The 22,885-nt window shown below is 39.6% G+C and overlaps 1 protein-coding gene across 1 annotated transcript; it reads right to left on the bottom strand.

Moving 5' to 3' along the window:
* Positions 1 to 4,702: 4,702 nt before the first annotated feature.
* Positions 4,703 to 21,464, bottom strand: yipf4 (Yip1 domain family, member 4). The gene is made up of 6 exons (XM_041788820.1): positions 21,237 to 21,464; positions 13,462 to 13,615; positions 9,345 to 9,516; positions 7,561 to 7,638; positions 7,329 to 7,442; positions 4,703 to 6,271 (listed from the first exon to the last, which is right to left on the bottom strand). Exons 1-6 carry the CDS (start codon positions 21,292 to 21,294, stop codon positions 6,134 to 6,136), a joined length of 714 nt encoding a protein of 237 aa, XP_041644754.1. The 5' UTR covers positions 21,295 to 21,464; the 3' UTR covers positions 4,703 to 6,133.
* Between the last annotated feature and the right edge of the window lie 1,421 nt (positions 21,465 to 22,885).

The raw sequence follows: 22,885 nt of genomic DNA, 5'->3' as shown, positions 1-22,885 counted from the left end.
GACGATATTATTAGGTCATTTTTCACACAGACTTAGAACTTCCTGCTGTTACTTAAAAAATGGCAGATGATAAAGAAGAATAAATAACAAAGTAAACATGGAAACCCCTTAAATACCCTCTTCATCCCTGTGCTGATTGAAAACTTTTGTTGTTTTTGTCCCTTTTTTTTTAATTTGGTGAGAAATAACAAGACAGACAAGTGATATTCAAGTGGTAAATGAGAAACAGTGTGAGATGAAGAGAGGAGGAAAAGAAAAGAAAAAATAATTTAATTAAATAACAATATTCATAATATTAGAATATAATAGTAAAAATGTATATATAATAAGAAGAATGAATAATAATGCATACAACCGTTGTGACATTAGATTGAAAAATGTGTGTATTATTAATAATAGATAGGGTTAAAGATTAAAATAATAATAATAATAATTGGACAAATTTGACCAAACTAACTGTAGCTCTTTTTAAACGGTGTCCTGTTTGGACGTTGTTTAAGCTCCACACACAGACTATTCCTCAGCTTCTCCCACAAACAGAAACTCAAAAACTTTTCCATACTGTGTGCACTCAGATTCCCCTTAAAGGGCACATATTCTACCCTGTTAAGACAAGCTCATAGTTCTCAGAGCTCTCCCAAACATGCCTGTGAAGTTTGTCGCTGAAACACTCCAGTACTGATTTCTGCATGTCTTAAAGCTCCTCTGTTTCAGCCTCTCTCAGAACCAGCTGTTTCTGTTTCTGTGTCTCTAAATGGTAATGAGCTGTCTGACTCCGCCCCTGACCACACCCCTCTCAGGAAATGGATGTGGCACTCCTGATGTTACAGACACTTTTATTCAAAGTTTAGGACCTGACTGGGATTTGAACATCAGTCTCCCAGACCGTAGTCAGCAGGGTAACCCACTGAGCTATCCAGAATCTCAGCTGAGGGGATCAGGAGAGGAGGGCGGGACTTTCCTCCCAGTGGGGGAGGGCCAACCAAACCTGGGGGCGGTGCTTACTCCCCATGTGAGGTCACAAGGGTAAAATCTGAGAACGGCTTGTTTCGGCACACATTTTCTGAAAGGTGGAGAAAGAGGGGTGGGGATTCTTCAGGTACTTGGGGGGATTGTGGACAGGCCAGGGACACAGATTTATGTTAGAAAAGCCTGAAAAGGGGATTTTTGCATTATAAGACCTCTTTAGGTTGAAGTTACCTTCTCTTACAGAGAACATATTTTTGTATATTTCCAGATTTGGAAGGTCTGTTGTGGAAGTTTGTTATATATTCTGAGGATAAGTTTGCTTATCTATAGGAATTTGATCATAAGTTTATGAGGGGGTTTATATTGAAATATTTGGACACCTTTATTGGGATTTTGGGAATTAATTTGACAGTTTTGGGGATAAGATGGGAAATTTTGGGGGGAATTCCCTCAGAAAGTTTCATGAATGGAATTAAATGGAAATTTAAAGGAATATGTTCAGAGGACATCGTCTAGAAACTTTCCATGAAATTTGGGGGGATTTATTTGTAAATTTTTGGAATATTTTATTGAATAATTTGGATTGCATTTTGCTTAGAATTGTTTGGAAATTTACTTTTAAATTTCAAGAATTTTTTGTGGGGATTTATTTTTTAAATTCCCAGGCTTTTTCAGAAAGTTTTTCTGAAACATCGGGGTATTTTTCAAGGATGATTTATTTTTTTAGTACAATTAAAAATTAAATGTTTCACAGAAAGTTTCAGTAATGTCCCAGAAATTTCAGGGAATATGTTTTTTGATGTTGTGGACATCTCTAATAATTTCATGGGGAATTTGCTAAGACTTCGTGAACTGTACCTGGGAATCTCATTTACACTTAGACTACCAAGCTTAGACCACCATGAAAAACAAAGACACCACCATACGTCTCCTCATGACTGACAGACTGGCCCACAGCCACAACATCTGTTCACAAATCCACTCAGCCGTGTGTTTCTCTGCACCTTCAGGAGATGTGTTGTGCTGTTTACATGTTTGTCTTGTTGCAGCCATCTTTAGTACATTAAAAACCATTTTTTCCCTCTATTTTGTGAAAATAACTTCATACAAGTACAGAAATGAAACTTTGGTGTTGAACAGATAAGCCTATTGCTGTCATGTGAAGTCATTTTTGGGTGTTGAAAGACGAGGCTCAGGTTTTAAACTTATCAGGTCCTTCTGATCCCAAATAAGTGGGAGGAACTAAAAAAGCATTACAAACTAAAGCTAAGGCCTCATGAGGTTAACATAATTTTGTGGTGGAGTACTGTTGGCCATATTTTACACAGCATCTGTAGGCCTACATATCAAAACAATAGAGAGTAAATGGCAAAGGGAGGAAGAGGTCCAACCTTTACGTCTAAAACCTGCTGCTGCATCTCTATTCACCGTTAAAGATGTGCCTGAACTAAACAGCAGGGTTGGAGATTTATGTTCAGTTGTTTTTCCACAGCTCAGGAAGGAAAGGTCATATTTTAACCCTTGAGCATAAATAGTAACAGAACTCTGAGGTAGCTTTAAATTCATCCTTTCTTTTTCTTGTGTGTACATTTATAGACCAGTAATTGTACTTCTATTTAAGTTCATTTTACATTCTTGGACTGTTTCATCCCCACAGATTTAAACACATTGTAGTGGCTTTATAATGTCACAGCCCAACTATAATTAACTGGAAGTATTTGGACAGCAAGACTATTTTATAACTTTGCTTCTGTTAACCTCCACAGTGGATCTGAAATAAAGAAATCAGGATGTAGATGATCATTTTTAATATATAATACAGAATTATCACTGTTTTTTTTTTTTTTTTTGTAGCAGTGTGACTAAAGCTGTCACTATGAAGTCCAAGGAGGTATCAGAGTTAATGAAGGAGGCCATAGTTAGGCAGTAAAACCACATAAATAAATCTGACAGAGTGACAGCAAACGAATTCGCTCCATTCTTAAACAGAATTAACTGTCAGCCCCAGTAATATGAATTAGCCTGGAAGAACACGGGAATTCCTTCCTCGCTGGAGATGAGGTGACCCCTTGAGCCCCCCCACTCCCACCCCACACTGAAGCAAAACCAACACTTACCTCGAAGCACTTTTAGCATACTTCCTGCTATAACTACAAACTACTTTAATGAAAAAAGTGTAATATCTGATCACAGATTACAGAATTACAGAATAGAAATACAGAAAATGGACAGTTTTCCTTCTACAGTAGTTATCCTCCTAAATCATCTCTTAAGTTACAAAAGGACAAAAGTATTTGGCCACACCTGTTAATTATGGAACTCAGGTGTTTCAATCTGACCTGTTACCACAGAGGTGTAAAATCATCACCTAGCCCTGCAGTCTCAAACATCTGTGATCCTAAACGGGTCGTTCTGAAGAGCTCGGGTGGTTCTGTGATGGATGCCAAGCTTGCAATGAAACAGTTGGTGAAATTTCATCCCTGCTGGATATTCCACAGTCAGCTGTCAGTGATATTATTGGAAAGTGGAAGAATTTAGGAACAACAGCAACTCAGCCAGGAAGCAGAAGATCACAAAAAAAATCACAGACAGGTCAACGACGGCTAAGGATCATGGGTAAAATTCTCCAAGTCTGCTGATTCCATTGCTGAAGAGTTCTGAACTTCCTCTGGCATTAATGTAAACACTAAAACTGCAGCTTCATGAATGGGTTTCCATGGCAACAGCTGCATGCAGCCTCACATCACCAAGTCCAGATGGAGTAAAACACACCGACACTGGACTGTGGAGGGACCAATCATCTTCTCTGTTTACAGTCAGATGGTGAGACTGGAGGATGCTGGGAGAACGTTACCTGTCTGACTGTGGAGTTTGGTGGAGGAGGGATAATGGTCTGGGGCTGGTTTTCAGGGTCTGGTCTAGACCCCTTATCTCCAGTGAAGGCCAGTCTTAATGCTTCAGCAGACCAAGACATTCTGGACAATGCTACGCTTCCAACAGTTTGGGGAAGACCCTTTTCTGTTCCAGCAGGACTGTGGCCCAGAGACCAGAGAAGGACTAGAAAGACATTAGAGGTGGGTATCTTTAAGCACCTCACGGTTCGGTTCATAGGGCTAGGATTTCGTTCTTAATTGATTATTGCTGCTTTTTTTACATTTCTGTTGTTCTCACTATGTCCAACATAAAAACCACTGCATTTATGCTTAGAAGAAATATAGATGAATTAAATGTTCACTATCCTCTAATGGGAGATGTGTGTAAAGTGGAAAGTTAAAAATCCACTGAGACAAAGGTAGCAGCATCCTTTCCTTCTAACAATGACAAACATAAAAATGTCCTTTTTCACAGATAAACAACTGTTAATCTAAACCTTGCTGGTCAGAGTTCCACTTTTTTGTTCATGTTTATTTAAATAATCGATTATGGGACATTTAGGAATTGATTAAGAATCTTCCACCTCAAAATCACGATGCATCTAAGAATCTATTTTTTCTGTCACCTCCAGAAGCCATGGTCTGATGAGTCCACACAGAGGCCTGACCTCAACCCCATCCAGCACCTTTGGGATGAACTGGAACAGAGATTTTGGTCCAGGCCTTCTGGTCCAACATCAGAGCCTGACCTCATAAATGCTCTGCAGGATGAATGGACACACATTCCCACAGAAACACTCCAGGATGTTGTTAAAGCCTTCAGAGAAGAGTGGAGGCTGTTAGAGCTGCAGAAGGGGGGACTCCAGATTAAAGTAAATGGATCTGAATACAGTGTCATTACAGTCCCTGCTGGGGCATGGTCGGGCATTCCGAATACTTCTGTCCATATCGTGTCTCTATCTACTGAATTTGTGGCTTTATATTTGATCTGATCAGTGTCATGCATAGGTTTGATAAGAATTCTGTTTTATCTGAACCCCATGACCTTTGTTACAAATGTTAAACAGCTGTCCAGTAAGGATGGAAAGTTAGGGTTTGTCTGGCATAAGTGGGATGTAGAGCGACTGTCTCAATACTGGGAGAGCTGGGACAAAGCTGCAGAAGTTGGTTAGGGAGATGAAACAGTTAATTCCAGTCAGGGGATTTTGATGAAGACAGTTGAAGAGAGGTCTCTGTTCTTCTCTGCCCTCATTAAAATGAGGGAGTAGTGGGAGGTAGAGCAACAGCCTGATTCCAGCAGGGGTGAATGCTGGCCTGGACCAGGACACCTCCCCTTGGCTCTACATCCCCCATTCAAAGCCACTTAAATCACCTTTCCTCCCTGTTCTGACACACCGTTTGAACTTCAGCACATTGTCTTAACAATGGCGGCATGCCTCCATGCATTGATCGCTGCCATCTGATTGGCTGATAAGATGTCTGTGTTAACGACAGGTTTAACAGGCATACCCCATCACGTGTTCAGTAGCTGTGTATATCACTGTAATCAGCTGTGTTCAATATTTTAACACACAAAACAGTCATCAAATACCAGATTTTTCAGTGACAAAAACTATGAATTTACTGAAATTATTGATGCAATGATTATACTCCTGCATGGAAGTGTTCACAAACAGGAAACAGGGCTGGGAAAACAAGGCACCACATTAGAATACAACAGTTTATATCATTGTAAAAACCTGATCTGCTGATCAAATCCATACAAACAGAAAACAAATGTGTAATAAAAACCTAAAAGCATAAATGGCCACTTCTCATTTTACATTACTCTGTGTAACAATGAGGAACATTATGCCCTTCCTTCTATGTGGTGCACTCTTTTGTTAATCATTCCATGAACATATACACATATGTATTTGGCACCACATTTTCACTGGGATAAAGAGAGGAAAAAAATCATTTAATAAATAATAACCCTGTGATCATTTTCAACTCCATAAACTACAAGAAAAATGCAGCACTATGGGAACTGTATTGCATCTGTAAACAAGTCTGCATACTGAAAGCTTTAAGCTGTAAGCATTAGGTATTTTATTGACCACTGATAGGACATAAAGAAAAACTATATACACTGATATATATTCCCAGCATCCCCATCATCTGGAACGTAACAGAGTTTAAAAAGAAATAAACACCTTTTAAAAAAACATCCTGGGTCCGTACTTTGACTTTATACTCCCACGATCCAGGGCTACAGTCCATAAGAAGGTCCACAGTTTCAACTCAGCCAATCACACACCAGTATATAGTGACAGGAAGTAAATATACAAAAGGAATATGGGATATATGAGAAGGGGTTTCTTGGTCTTAAATTCATCTCCGACGAGCAGCGAGGCAGCGCTGTAAGCAGCCCAGAACACTCCGAACAGCTGAAAGTCAGAGCAGACAAGATTTTCATTACATTTCATGATAGAAGGTCACCGAGAAGCATCGCATGACTTTAACTTCATGTGGCATGGAGAAGGATCTAACTTCCTATAAAACTATGAGAATTTTAACCAGTCTTTTGTTTTATACCAGTTCATTTTAAGATCACTGCTTTGACTTTGTGAAGTTCCAAGGAGATGATATCCAGTGGTGGATATCATGCTTCATCTTGAGCCCATGCAGATGCTTTCACTACAATAATACGTTTTTTTAGCGACTGTCTAACACAGCAGTGTAAGTCCTCTTTCAGATTTGATAACATTTCATTAAAAAATCAGTATTAGACAAACACAGTGGATGAAAAGGGATCAGTCGTTCCACTGACGTCTGATAGGATATGAAACTCCAGACCAAAAGTGCTGCAGTCAAAATCGTCCTACATTACATGTAAAAAGGTTCCTACTGCATAATGGTTATACAACATGCAAATGGGTGTGAGGCAAAGCTGCTACATGAAATGTTGAAAAAGGATCTTCTTCAGCAGCCAGGCTTTAAACAAAGTAGTCCTTAAGCCTCTGAGCAGTCATGTGGACCTGGGACCTTGCCCACAGGACTGTGAACCAGGAAAACCAGGATGAGCGGGCTTTTATGTTGCCCCATGCCTGGGATGCTGTTCTCAAGTTGGACAGGAGGGGGCGTGGTGGCCCTGTCAATACCAGACAGAGTGACCAAACCTGTTTGACTATGTCACCTGACTCTTCTGAGGCAGACATGATTGTAGCAGTCAAAACATGTCGAGATGAAAACAACTCTTTAAAAACTAATCTGTCAGTAAGACAATAATATTCAGTTTCACTAGAGACCGTATGAATCTTTTTGGACAAGTCCAAACCATGTCCACACTCTGGTTTTTAACAGCTCCTCCACGCAGGCATGCAAATGGAGTAAGAGTGTGTGAGAAGAAGATGGAGGGGGTAGTGTATGACAGGCCCAAAATCTGTTATGTTTAACAACATGGAAAATAGTCAACCCTTTATTCCTGTGTGATTTTTTACTTACTTTGACTAGTGTTGAAACCACCTCAAATCCCCCGATTACTAAAAGCAATGGGGCTATAACAATGAGAGGAAGAAGGGAATATCCAATTACACCCAGAACCTGTCCAAAGGAAACCTGCAGAACAAAACAAGAACACATTTCCTCAGAACACCTCTACTTTGTTTGAAGAAGGCATTTTAAAGTCACATCCAACCATATTTAGACTTTCTGAAAGAGTGTCAGAAGCACTCACCTCCCCACCAAGAACACGGGCCAGCAGGAAGATTGTTAGTGATCCAAATATCCAGATGGTGATGATCCAAGACACAACCTGTGAAACAAAAACAAGATATCAACACAGACAACAAATGACATTCTTTTTAACTACAATACCATCCACCAAAATTAACCATGTGAGTAAAAAATACTTCATCGACCTGAATTTACTTATGTACCAATATTTTGTGACAGACTAGAATCGTGTTTCCATCACGGGGTTTGGTTTGATTCAGTTCGGTTTGGTATGGTTTGGTACTCTAAACCCCCAAATAGTTTGCGTTTCCACAGACACCCGCGCTCTCACTTGGGTGGGCGGAGCTGTAAAAGCATGCACGTAAAGTCACAACCAGCGCGAGTCTGCTGGTCCAGCAGCAGCGTTATGGATGAGTGACAGAAATCAGTTGGTAATAAGCAGTAAACAGCTTTATTTCAGCTGAAAGTGCTTTTAAAAAATAACTACATTTTAATGATGTTAACCGCTGTCAGTCCAGATCCTCAGCTGATGGAGTACGTGTACAGAGACGGTTTGAGCCGTAACGCTACGTTTATATGTGAATATATCTAGTCTAGAACAGTTTATATGACAAAATATGAAAGTTTAGAGCTGTACTGTGAGAATTCGCCGCATTAAAAATAAAGTTAAATTTCAGCTGGTGTTAAAATCAAGCTAGATTAAGTCAGAAATCCGGGGTGCGCTGATCTCGTTTTAAAATAAGCTGCAGCCTGAAGTTTTACAAACACGTTCAACACACAGACCGATGTTTTCACAGTTTATCTAACGTAAGAAGTAGATTGATAACTAGTTACTGATGAGAATGAACTGTTCAAAGGCTTCGTATTCACAAAACTTCAGCATTAATTTAGTTTCTCATCCATCGCTGATGGATCAGGCTGATGTGAGCCTTTGGGCTCTGCTTCGTGATCTTAAAATCAGGTCCAGATAAATGTCAGGAAACTTGATTTGTGGCCAGATACCAATATCCATAGACCAGGAAACAGTTTGGACCTCCATCAGGTCCAATTATTTCTCATTTATGCAGATATTAGTCCGTTTTTCTCCATTTTTGCCCGCTCCTCACAGCGCAGACTTCCGTGTTTGAAGCCCTGAGATGAGCTGCTGAGTTGCGTGCTGATGTGACGTCGGTGCAGCCCCTATTGTTGTGTGTGTAGCTCCACCTTTTTGGTACGGATAGGTAAGATTGGCACCCCTACGGAAGGGTGCTGAAAAGTGGGACGGTACCGGTCGGGTTTTTGGGACCCTTTCCAACTTTTGCTCTATGGAAACGCAAAAAAATGCGTGCTGTACCGCACCGAACTGAGCAGGACCGCTTGGTGGAAATGACCTATAAGACTAACAGTGAAAAGAGCCTCGGGAGATCTTTCTCTACAGTGCACAGAAAAAAGCCAGAGCTCAAATCTCAAAACTCTCCGTGCTGAGACGTGTCTCTCAGCGTGTGAGATGCAGCCCTCACACTGGCTGACTGTCTGAAACAGCCGATAAGGCACAGTAGGCTGAGGAGCACTGTGGCAAAGTGAAGTCACACTACCAGTGCAGACCAAAACATGGCGGCCTCCTGGGAAGGTTACAAGCTCTAATTTACTGAAAAACTTTTCTAGTTCAACATAAATTTGAGAGATACAAATATCCAGCTAGGTGGATTTGTCTGACCATGCAGGGCTCCTCTTAAAGACATACACAGAGAGGGAAAGGTGCCTGAATGCATAACTTTAGGGTGGTGTTTTTGCTGTCATGCTTACCCTAAACTGGCCATAGATGGAGATCATCGAGAAGAGCAGCACCACGGCGAGAGGGCCCCAGAAATCCGGGTTGTCTCTGACCACCTGTCGGTTATAGCCCAGTGATGGCATTGGCATCAACACACATCGGATCTTGTAATAGATGTCCTTCAGGTCAATGTCCAGCTCCTCCCTGCACATTATTATATCATTATTAGTATTAATATATCATTATTAGAGGATAGCACTCAGTCAGTCAGCTCCATCCACACATGCCACCCGTTAGCTCAGTTTTCTGTCTCACTATTCTGTTTCCTGTGGATTGGTAGAACGACCTATCACAATCATTAGGACCATATTCACTTAAGCGCTGACTGATAGCTGCTGTGTGTTGAAACACTTATGCACAAGTGCTCTAACCCTCAGAGGATGTTGAGGACATTTTGTGTTTTTTTTTGTCTTTGTTGTTTTCATGTGTTAATGCTATTGTAACAGTTATTAAAATCTTAACTTTAAAAACAATTATTGATATATTCAAGGCTGTGAAACATTTTTAATACAAACATCAGTTTTTTCCACTTAAACTGGCATTAAGTGGATTAAATATATTGATTAATATTAGTGTCAGGTCTGATCCTGATTTTAACAGGTCAATAAAAAAACAAGTGTAAACACCCTCTGTTTAACAGTTTATCACATCTTAAATTAAAAAATAATAATAAGTTATTGCTCATTATTTACATAACCAAGGCTGTGATAATCCCCCTGAGGAAATTCCCCTTGCATGTAGTTTATTAACAATATTCCTTTTCTTGTCATCATGCATGCCAAACATCTGGATTTTTGCATCTAAGCTGGCATTAAAGGGTGAAACTCTCAAAAAATGATTAATTGATATTTTGTATTTATGATGGGTTCTGACCTTGAAAATTAATGCATAATAGGGCTGAATGATATGCAAAAATAATCTACTTGCAATTTTCCCCCCAATATTGTGATTGGGATTAAATATGCGATTATTCTTAGGTCAATCTGAAGTATTTAAGCAACAAATTGAAAACAATTAAATTATTTCAGAAGCAATTAATCCACTGTAGCAAGAATCTGAATATGAGGGTGCAACAAGCTTTTAGCTATAAAGGAGGTAGCTGGGGTGGAGGAGGTGAAGCTTTAAGCTATAAAGGAGGTAGCTGGGGTGGAGGAGGTGAAGCTTTAAGCTATAAAGGAGGTAGCTGGGGTGGAGGAGGTGAAGCTTTAAGCTATAAAGGAGGTGGCTGGGGTGGAGGAGGTGAGGCTTTAAGCTATAAAGGAGGTGGCTGAGGTGGAGGAGGTGAGGCTTTAAGCTATATAGATAAGGCTGGGGTGGAGGAGGTGAAGCTTTAAGCTATATATGAGGAGGCTGGGGTGGAGGAGGTGAGGCTTTAAGCTATATAGATGAGGCTGGGGTAGAGGAGGTGAAGCTTTGAGCTATATATGAGGAGGCTGGGGTGGAGGAGGTGAGGCTTTAAGCTATAAAGGAGGCGGATGGGGTGGAGGAGGTGAAGCTTTAAGCTATAAAGGAGGCGGCTGGGGTGGAGGAGGTGAAGCTTTAAGCTATAAAGGAGGCAGCTGGGGTGGAGGAGGTGAGGCTGGCTACCAGCTGATAATAGCTGGGGTATGACTTAGGTGAAGTAACGCTCGGATTCATCAGTTTTAGATAGAAGGAGCTTACTATTTTTGCTCATATTGCAAAAGTCATGTCATTTGCTTTGTTTAAGGACATTATCATTTTTATGTTACTCATTTTGATTAAGAAAATCATACATAAAACACAAAAAGGAGGATTTTTGTAAACCATTATAAAAAAAATAACACTTCAATGTCTGCATAATGCGCATAAAATCTCTGCTGAAAAAAAAAAGATGTATTAAACTGGTATTTTGACACATTTGAAGTACTGCAACTTCTGCGATTTGTAAATTGCAGCAGTCCATATTGCTGTTTAATCTAATTTGTGATTAATTGCCCAGCCCTAATGCATAATAGACATTTTTAGTCATTAACATGGTCAGTGTAACAATTTCTTTTAGACCTTCTGTAGGTTAACAGGCCTTAAGTGCTACAAAAGAAAAACAACACTGACAACCACCCCGTCCACTTCCTTTCTATTTGTTTCATTTACATTATTCAGTTTATTAGTTTCATCTCTAATAACTACAATATTTCTTATAACTGTAGTATTATGTTGTCCACTTCTGTCACTAGTTATTTTAACACATATTAAGTTACTAATTTAGAATTTTTTTATTATTTAAGACTTATCTTTAACATGAAACTGTTTCATTTCATGCTTTTGGGAGTTTTTGCAGTATCTGGCCTTGCAGGTCAGCACTTTGTTGTGAAAGTAAACAACTGAATTACTGTTCATTTAGCATTTTTTTTAGTTTAATTGTATGTTTTATGAATTTGTTTTTCCATGTGATTATAGTGTACATGTGAGAATATTGGCCATACTTGTCGGTGTAAATAAACTGGAATTAGCACAATGGCTAGATGTCACCTGTAGTCCTGAGGTCGCCAGGTAAAAAAACACGTGATGAAAGTGATCCACTAAGAGTTTAGTTTGGCAGTGACGGTTCAGAATGTTGCTTTAGTGTGTGACAAGCAGAGATCTGTTCATAAATACATGTCTGTATGGCCATCAGGTCACAGCTGATGGTCTACTGTGGTTGGTTTTGGTTAATGTGTGAAACAGTGCAGTTGTGAAATACACATTACCACTATTGTACTGGACTTGAAATATCACAGTTTAACCACCAAAGTCACCAGATAACAAACCAGCTGGTGGCTCTGGGAAGAGAAACTTGGCTAGGAAATGTTGCTAATGTGCACAAAAACCAGTGTCTGTGTAGAGAGCTAATCAGGAATCTGAAACAACAATCACAGCATGAAATAGACTCAATCAAACATTTATACTGTCTGGACAAACTTCATCAAGCACATCGGCCCCAGAGAATCCACCTTTAGAGATCAACAGGAATGTCTGTCATATACTTGTAGACCATAACATTAGTTCTGAGCTGTAATCTGATTTATTTTTATCCATATTTAATTGGTTGCACACAGGCTGCTACTTTACAGTGGTTTGCTAAAGTATTCAACCCCTTGAACTTTCCCACATTTCTTCACGTTACAACCACAAACGTAAATATATTTTATACGTTTCTGCATAATTGCGAAGTGGAAGGAAAATTATACATGGCTTTCAACATTTTTACAAATGAAAATCCGAAATGTTAGTTGTACAAAAGTATTCAGCCCCCTGGAGTCCGATACCCATGCATAAAATGCAGGTCAACCAATCACCTTCAGAAGTCCCCTCATGAGTGAATAGAGTCTACCTGTGTGTGATCTAGTCTCAGTCTAAATACAGCTGTTCTGTGAAGGCCTCAGATGGATGTTAGAGAACATCAGTGAACAAACAGCACCATGAAGACCAAGGAACCCACCAGACACGTCAGAAAGCTGTGGAGAAGTTTAAAGCAGGGTAAGGTTATAAAAAATACCCCACGCCTCACGGAAATCTGTTCAGTCCATCATCCCAGAATGGAAAGAGCACGGCACAACAACAAACCTATGGAGAAATGGCTGTCCACCTAAACTTACAGGCTGGGTAAGGAGAAGCAACAAAGAGGCTCATGGTTAAGACCCAAGAATCCCAGTGAGCCAGACTTAAAGATGCTCTCCATCAAATCTGACTGAGCCTGAGCTATTTAGCAAAAATGTCAGTCTCTAGATGTGCAAAGTTGGTAGAGACAGACCCCAAAGGACCTGCAGCTGTGACTGCAGCCAAAGGTGGATCCACAAAGTACTGAATACAGGGGGCTGAAGACTTTAGCACACCACACTTTTCAGATTTTTATTTGTAGAAAAATTTTAAAAACCATGTAGAATTTTCCTTTCACTTCACAAATATGCTCTACTTATGCTAATCTATCACATGAAATCCCAATAAAATATATTTACGTTTGTGGTTGTAACATGAAGAAATGTGGAAGGATGAACACTTTAGCAAATGTGCACACTTTTTCTTGTAGTTTTTAAAAAGATGTGGTGAAAAAAGAAGAAAGTATCCAAAGATGTGAGAAAAGGCACTCACAGAAGAGGTTTGCTGTCTTCGCTGTCGTCTTCCTCCACCTCCAGCAGCCAGCCGTAGCCTCGCTGTCTCAGGAAGGTGGTGGCATAAGGATCTTTGACGCTCTCACTGCCCATGTTTAGTTTAATGTCCGGGGCACTGATGGTGCCACTGAGCTCTGTGGAGGAAATGTTTGGATTACAGAACAGCAAAGGTTCAATTTACACTAACGCGACAACTGATGCATAATCACAGGGGCGATACATAAGGTGCTTTCTGGCAGCAGGACATTTCTTAGGGAACTAAGAACCTTTGAGGAACTTTTGTGTAATGATCGCAGCAACCAGGGTTTAGTTTTGGGGTGACTGAGCTTAATTTTGAAAAGTCCGTACTCAGGGAGTAATGCCTTCCAGTGGTCCAGGAACTTTTGGAGGCCTGCAGTGTTGAACGTTTCTGAACAGGTGAGTGCAAGCAGGGTTTTACTTCAGCCACCATGTTTAAAAGATCGCAGCTGCAAGCTGTTTGTTTTTGATTGTGCTGAGACTGTTTTTTTTTATCATGCTTTGAGACAGAGACAGAAGAAATCTCATGGCAACTCAGGCTCATCTCCTCTTCAGAGCTGATCTAAAGAACTAATCTGAAAATAAAAAGCTGGAAGAACAGCAACACAAGTGGCTGGCATCATCTTTGTTCTCTGTTTCTGTCTTACATCCACCAACTAGACATTTTATTTATTTATTTGTTTCTTTGGATCCCCACTGGAAAATAAAAAGGGTTCTCTCATGTGATCATGTTATATGTCAAAACAGATGACTGGTGTCTTGTTGCTGTTACTTTGATTGCTCCATATTTCACTAGCCTGATTTACATGGTCTTTCCTGGACTTATGTGACCATGGAGGAAATAAGGACAACAAAGGACCACAGAGACCCTTTCAATCTTTGATTTACAGGTACATTTGGTCCAAATTCACCTGTTGATTGTCTTTCAGTGGTCATAATTCAAGTCGATGACCAACATTTGAAAAAGAAGTTTGTCAATGGTACACCGGTGCTCAGGCTTCGATGTTGATTGGCTCTTCAAATGTGGTGTCCCGCCAAAAAGTCAGTGTTGTGAGTAAGAAATAAGGTGAGTAGAGTAGTAAGGTGTAGAGTTTAAAAATGGACACAGAAGGGAAGATTCTTCTTCAGCTGTTTCAGGACAGTTCTCTTCTTCAGCTGCTTCAGGACAGTTCTCTTCTTCAGGACAGTTTTCTTCTTCAGGACAGTTTTCTTCTTCAGGACAGTTCTCTTCTTCAGGACAGTTTTCTTCTTCAGGACAGTTTTCTTCTTCAGGACAGTTCTCTTCTTCAGGACAGTTCTCTTCTTCAGGACAGTTCTCTTCTTCAGGACAGTTTTCTTCTTCAGGACAGTTCTCTTCTTCAGGACAGTTTTCTTCTTCAGGACAGTTTTCTTCTTCAGGACAGTTCTCTTCTTCAGGACAGTTTTCTTCTTCAGGACAGTTCTCTTCTTCTGGACAGTTCTCTTCTTCAGGACAGTTCTCTTCTTCTGGACAGTTTTCTTCTTCAGGACAGTTTTCTTCTTCAGGACACTTTCATTCTTCAGCTGATCACATAAATGCTGAAAAATGCTCCCAAAATTTGTAGCAAGTCCTGTGTGTTAAAAATATTAATCCAGTGTAGGAATCTGTGGCTGAATCGGCAGAACTGAAGTTAATTAGCGAACTTGATAAGCTGAAATATGATGCATTCAGGTAACCTCAGTAAATTAGACGACTGTATTCTATATGTTATGATTTGTTCAAATGTCACATAAAAATGAGGAAATTTAGTGTTTGACGAGAAACTTCAATAAATACAGATGTGGACATGAAGAATGTGTTTGTATTTATATTTTAAAACAGATGTGACAGACTGAACCAGAGCTTGTGAACTCCAGAACTACTCAGCTTAGACCTCTTCTAGTTTAAATATCTGTCCTCATTTTGTCTTTCCACCAAACTATAGCAAAGTAATTATACTTAATTATACATAATGAATATACTAAAACTGAGCAAAATAATTGATCAAATGTACTAACTTCATATCATTTTTCCAATTACCCACAAAATTTTTAACTTAGACTTGTAGAAACTGCCTTATCTCTGCCTTCAGCCATGGTGGAGCCTGACAGCTTAGTTTACAAGCGACCAAACTAAAGAGGATTTTAGATTTCAAATCTAAAACAAGGCAAGCTGAACAAAATAAAGGCCATAGCAAGATGTGCTTCATAGAGGCAATATATAATAGAAAAATATAGAACTATTACTAGTTTGGGGTCATTTTCTAATGTAAACTTTGATGTTTTTAATAATATACCTGTTTCCAAGCTAACATGTACTTTTCTAACTTTAATTCTCTGAGGATCTCTTTCACACTGAAGCAAAACAGATTTTGCAGCTTCAATACTGAAGTGATTGTGAATCGAATCAGGACCTTGTGAATCTGAATCAATTCAATTCAGCTGTGGTGATACCCAGCCATATTACTGACACACTAAATCTGATGTGGCTAGTGCTGCATGATTTGGTCATGTGTGACTGTGATTTTACTGGACAATATTGAAATATTGATAACATACAGAAATGGTATCATGAGTCTACTTTTGCAGTTATCAAGGAAAATTCAGATGATCATGATAAGTTTGTGAATTCCTCAGTTAAAAACATGCAAATATGAAATAATAGAAAATACAAAACCTGAGGTTTTTACAGTACTGTTTTCAAAACGTCATATTTCCCAAATATATAATTTTCCTTTTAAAAATAAATAAATAAAAAAATAAAGGTACTTCTACACAGTGCAATAGTGGCCCTCAGGGCATAGTGTTAACCATTTAGCTGACCAGCCACTGTGGCTGGCAGTTTTTCAATGGTACTAGCCACTCTGAATTTTTTACTAGCCACAATCTTCTTGTTAAAAATAACATTTATATGAACAGTGGAATGTGGCATCCTGAAATTTACCTGAACTAGATCTGCAATTGTTTGAACTGTAAACGCACACTGTACTTCAACTTTAAATATTTTCTGCTAACAGGCATGGAGAAAGCAAACTGACTAACAAAGTCTGAGGTCCAAAATGAAGTGGACACAGATCTAGAACCCTGCATTTATGCTGGGGGACCCTAACATCATTCACTAACAGCAGAGGACAGTCAGAGTAAAACACAGCATGTCACTGATATACAGTCAGAGTAAAACACAGCATGTCACTGATACACAGTCAGAGTAAACACAGCATGTCACTGATATACAGTCAGAGTAAACACAGCATGTGTCACTGATATACAGTCAGAGTAAAACACAGCATGTCACTGATATACAGTCAGAGTAAACACAGCATGTCACTGATATACAGTCAGAGTAAACACAGCATGTCACTGATATACAGTCAGAGTAAACACAGCATGTCACTGATATACAGTCAGAGTAAAACACAGCATGTCACTGATACACAGTCAGAGTAAACACAGCATGTCACTGATACACAGTCAGAGTAAACACAGCATGTCACTGATACACAGTCAGAGTAAACACAGCATGTGTCACTGATATACAGTCAGAGTAAAACACAGCATGTCACTGATATACAGTCAGAGTAAACACAGCATGTCACTGATATACAGTCAGAGTAAAACACAGCATGTCACTGATATACAGTCAGAGTAAACACAGCATGTCACTGATATACAGTCAGAGTAAACACAGCATGTCACTGATATACAGTCAGAGTAAAACACAGCATGTCACTGATATACAGTCAAAGTAAACACAGCATGTCACTGATATACAGTCAGAGTAAAACACAGCATGTGTCACTGATATACAGTCAGAGTAAACACAGGATGTGTCACTGATATACAGTCAGAGTAAACACAGCATGTCACTGATATACAGTCAGAGTAAACACAGGATGTGTCACTGATATACAGTCAGAGTAAACACAGCATGTCACTGATATACAGTCAGAGTAAACACAGCATGTGTCACTGATATACAGTCAGAGTAAACACAGCCTGTGTCACTGATATACAGTCAGAGTAAACACAGCATGTCACTGATATACAGTCAGAGTAAACACAGCATGTCACTGATATACAGTCAGAGTAAACACAGCATGTCACTGATATACAGTCAGAGTAAAACACAGCATGTCACTGATACACAGTCAGAGTAAACACAGCATGTCACTGATATACAGTCAGAGTAAAACACAGCATGTCACTGATATACAGTCAGAGTAAACACAGCATGTCACTGATATACAGTCAGAGTAAACACAGCATGTCACTGATATACAGTCAGAGTAAACACAGCATGTCACTGATATACAGTCAGAGTAAACACAGCCTGTGTCACTGATATACAGTCAGAGTAAACACAGCATGTGTCACTGATATACAGTCAAAGTAAACACAGCATGTCACTGATATACAGTCAGAGTAAACACAGCCTGTGTCACTGATATACAGTCAGAGTAAACACAGCATGTCACTGATATACAGTCAGAGTAAACACAGCATGTCACTGATATACAGTCAGAGTAAACACAGCATGTCACTGATATACAGTCAGAGTAAACACAGCATGTCACTGATATACAGTCAGAGTAAACACAGCCTGTGTCACTGATATACAGTCAAAGTAAACACAGCATGTCACTGATATACAGTCAGAGTAAACACAGCATGTCACTGATATACAGTCAGAGTAAACACAGCATGTCACTGATACACAGTCAGAGTAAACACAGCATGTCACTGATACACAGTCAGAGTAAACACAGCATGTGTCACTGATATACAGTCAGAGTAAAACACAGCATGTCACTGATATACAGTCAGAGTAAACACAGCATGTCACTGATATACAGTCAGAGTAAACACAGCATGTCACTGATATACAGTCAGAGTAAACACAGCATGTCACTGATACACAGTCAGAGTAAACACAGCATGTCACTGATACACAGTCAGAGTAAACACAGCATGTGTCACTGATATACAGTCAGAGTAAAACACAGCATGTCACTGATATACAGTCAGAGTAAACACAGCATGTCACTGATATACAGTCAGAGTAAACACAGCATGTCACTGATATACAGTCAGAGTAAACACAGCATGTCACTGATATACAGTCAGAGTAAACACAGCATGTCACTGATATACAGTCAGAGTAAACACAGCATGTCACTGATATACAGTCAGAGTAAACACAGCATGTCACTGATATACAGTCAGAGTAAACACAGCATGTCACTGATATACAGTCAGAGTAAACACAGCCTGTGTCACTGATATACAGTCAGAGTAAACACAGCATGTCACTGATATACAGTCAGAGTAAACACAGCATGTCACTGATATACAGTCAGAGTAAACACAGCATGTCACTGATATACAGTCAGAGTAAACACAGCATGTCACTGATATACAGTCAGAGTAAACACAGCATGTCACTGATATACAGTCAGAGTAAACACAGCATGTGTCACTGATATACAGTCAAAGTAAACACAGCATGTCACTGATATACAGTCAGAGTAAACACAGCCTGTGTCACTGATATACAGTCAGAGTAAACACAGCATGTCACTGATACACAGTCAGAGTAAACACAGCATGTCACTGATATACAGTCAGAGTAAAACACAGCATGTCACTGATATACAGTCAGAATAAACACAGCATGTCACTGATATACAGTCAGAGTAAACACAGCATGTGTCACTGATATACAGTCAGAGTAAAACACAGCATGTGTCACTGATATACAGTCAGAATAAACACAGCATGTCACTGATATACAGTCAGAGTAAACACAGCATGTCACTGATATACAGTCAGAGTAAAACACAGCATGTCACTGATATACAGTCAGAGTAAACACAGCATGTCACTGATATACAGTCAGAGTAAACACAGCATGTGTCACTGATATACAGTCAGAGTAAACACAGCATGTCACTGATATACAGTCAGAGTAAACACAGCATGTCACTGATATACAGTCAGAGTAAAACACAGCATGTCACTGATATACAGTCAGAGTAAAACACAGCATGTGTCACTGATATACAGTCAGAGTAAAACACAGCATGTGTCACTGATATACAGTCAGAATAAACACAGCATGTCACTGATATACAGTCAGAGTAAAACACAGCATGTGTCACTGATATACAGTCAGAGTAAACACAGCATGTCACTGATATACAGTCAGAGTAAAACACAGCATGTCACTGATATACAGTCAGAGTAAACACAGCATGTGTCACTGATATACAGTCAGAGTAAACACAGCATGTCACTGATATACAGTCAAAGTAAACACAGCATGTCACTGATATACAGTCAGAGTAAACACAGCATGTCACTGATATACAGTCAGAGTAAACACAGCATGTCACTGATATACAGTCAGAGTAAACACAGCATGTCACTGATATACAGTCAGAGTAAACACAGCATGTCACTGATATACAGTCAGAGTAAACACAGCCTGTGTCACTGATATACAGTCAGAATAAACACAGCATGTCACTGATATACAGTCAGAGTAAAACACAGCATGTCACTGATATACAGTCAGAGTAAAACACAGCATGTGTCACTGATATACAGTCAGAGTAAAACACAGCATGTGTCACTGATATACAGTCAGAGTAAACACAGCATGTCACTGATATACAGTCAGAGTAAACACAGCATGTCACTGATATACAGTCAGAGTAAACACAGCATGTGTCACTGATATATCCAGCCTTTTAAAGAGGCTAGTGGGAGTCACTAGACTACCTGCCACGGCTGAAACTCACCTGTATCTGGCTAATGTGTGTGTTAATGCCAACCCCTGGTGATACAGTTGTAAAATTCAAATCAAAGGCCTTTCAGCAGGCAGTTTAGGAAAGTACAATTTAACATAAGTATTATGTATTTGCACATCCTGACATTACAACTCTGATTGATTAAATGTGCAGCAAGACAGAACACATTTCTGTAATGAGATCTATTGAGCTACTACTTTTCTTTTAGGGGAAATGAAGACAAACCCCCAAAAAACTGAGGACAGGAGCAGCTTCTTTACTAAAGAGGAGATTCTCAGATGTGCTGTTAAGACACTGATGGACCAAAATCTAAGAGGGGAGATACATAAATGAGTCTATCTCACCCTTACTGCATGACAGGATCGTGTTAAATTTACACATCCTTGCACTATCTAATGACAGACCCAGGGGAGTGTGATTTAAGGTCAAACATGACCCCACCATGATAGTTTAGGCATTTAAAGAATTGTAAATATTAATGTTTGAATGAATTGTCTCCATCACACGTGTGATCTTACTGAGAATCTGCCCTGATCGCTGGGAGCATTAAAGGACCAGCTGGTCAAACTGTTACTAGTCAAAGCCACCAGTGTTGTCAACGATGACATCTAAACGTGGATACTTCCGGTTAAGGACCTCCTTTAGAGCTAAATGACTACAACATCTACAGAGAGCCGTGTCAAAGCTGAGTGACTTTAACGCTAAGTGAGGTGTTATAAAGGACTCTGCTGAGTGTGGCTCTTTCATCGCTACTGTTAACTGTTAGCTAAAGCTACAATGTTAGCAATGAAGCGAAACCATTAAACTGTCAGCGTCGTCCCACACTGGAGCTAGATAAGCATGGTGGTGACAGCATAACTTTATACCAGACTAAATAAAGCGGGTAAATAGAGGCAGGGTGTGTGGTTAGCAGTAAGGCCTGCTAGCTTACCTTCAGCCTCTGTCGAAGAGACGAACGTGAAATCTCCGTTAGTAGGAGGAAACTGCATGTTTACTTGTATTTTACTGTGATTCCCTTTAAACACACGAAGCTGACATTTAAAGGAGCGTTCAGAGGTTTGTTAGAGAATGTGAATCACGCTGCCACACATCACAGCTCACACGCAAAGTTACACTACAGCATTTTGTTTTCGTTCCGTCTGACACCTCTACGGCTAGAACCCGGAAGTGAAGGGGACGCTGGGAAAGGAGACACGTATGACGATGCATTCAAAGACAGTCAGAAATCTGGAAGCTTAAGGGGTGTCCAGATTTGTCCATTAATGGTCGTGTACAAAAACTCAAGACATGGGCGGTTTTACTAAAAGGCAACGCTAGATAAATGGACCAGAGACCCTCCAGCATAGACAAGAGAGCACATCAAATATTAGTTATATTCATAACATTTGAGTCATATTCATAAAAAATCATTTAAATGTCAGTAGGAGTATTTACAGGTACATCTCAAAAAATGAGAATATCATGAAAAAGTTCAATATTTTTTGTCACTCTTTTCTGAAAGTGAAACCCATATATTATAAAGACTTGTTACACATAGAGTGAAATATTTCAAGCCTTTATTTCTTGAAATGTTGATGATTATGGCTTAAAGATAAGAAAACCCAAAATTCAGTGTCTAAAAAATTAGAATATTATGTAAGATCAATAAAAAAGGTATATTTTAAAACAGAAATGTCAGGTTTCTAAAAAGTATGTTCATTTCTATGCATCAGTACTTGGTTGGGCCTCCTTTTGCATGAATTATTGCATCAGTGCGACGTGGCATGGAGGCGATCAGCCTGTGGCACTGCTCAGGTGTAATGGAAGCCCAGGTTGCTTTGATAGCGGCCTTCAGGTCATCTGCATCGTTGGGTCTGGTTTCTCTCATCTTCCTCTTGACAATACCCCACAGATTCTCAGGTCAGGCCAGTTTGCTGGCCAATCAAGCACAGTAACGTAAAAAAAGCATAAGAAGAAGAATGCCATCAAACAGTAAAAGCTCTCCAACCATGCTGGGAGAGTGGGAAAGCAAAAACATACTGGTTTGTGTGGGAGGAGAGCAAACTGGCTCAACAAATGGGAATACAGGGAAAAACATACAGCACCTTATCCAAGAACACCTTTGTGGCTGTTTCCTCCTGCACACATTGATCTAAATATTCAAGATCAAATTCAGAATAATAAAGGAGAATATAGAAGATATAGAAGAAAACAGACTAAAAACATTACACAGACTTCACACACCTACTTACACAGATGGTTCAAAGGACACTGAGAATGGGAGCACTGGTTTTGCTTTTGTCACACCAAAGTCAAACATAAATGTTAAGGAGAGAACACCAGAACATTTATCAGATATACAGCAGAGATGTTGGCAGGAGTAATGGCATTACACTGGACAGAACACAACAGAACTGGTTAGAGTGTGTTCAGCCTATCATCAGTGGTGTCCTCACCGTCCACGTCATCCCAAAGCAGACCAGATAAATGAAATATAACATAATATTTACAATACGTTGACAAAAGTATTCACTCACCCATCCAAATGAAGTAAATCAGGTGTTCCAATTACTCCCATGTCCACAGGTGTATAAAATCATC

This window comes from Cheilinus undulatus, linkage group 6 (assembly GCF_018320785.1).
Source record: "Cheilinus undulatus linkage group 6, ASM1832078v1, whole genome shotgun sequence".
Taxonomy (NCBI): Eukaryota; Metazoa; Chordata; class Actinopteri; order Labriformes; family Labridae; genus Cheilinus; species Cheilinus undulatus.
This window is presented reverse-complemented; position numbering and strand designations above follow the sequence as displayed.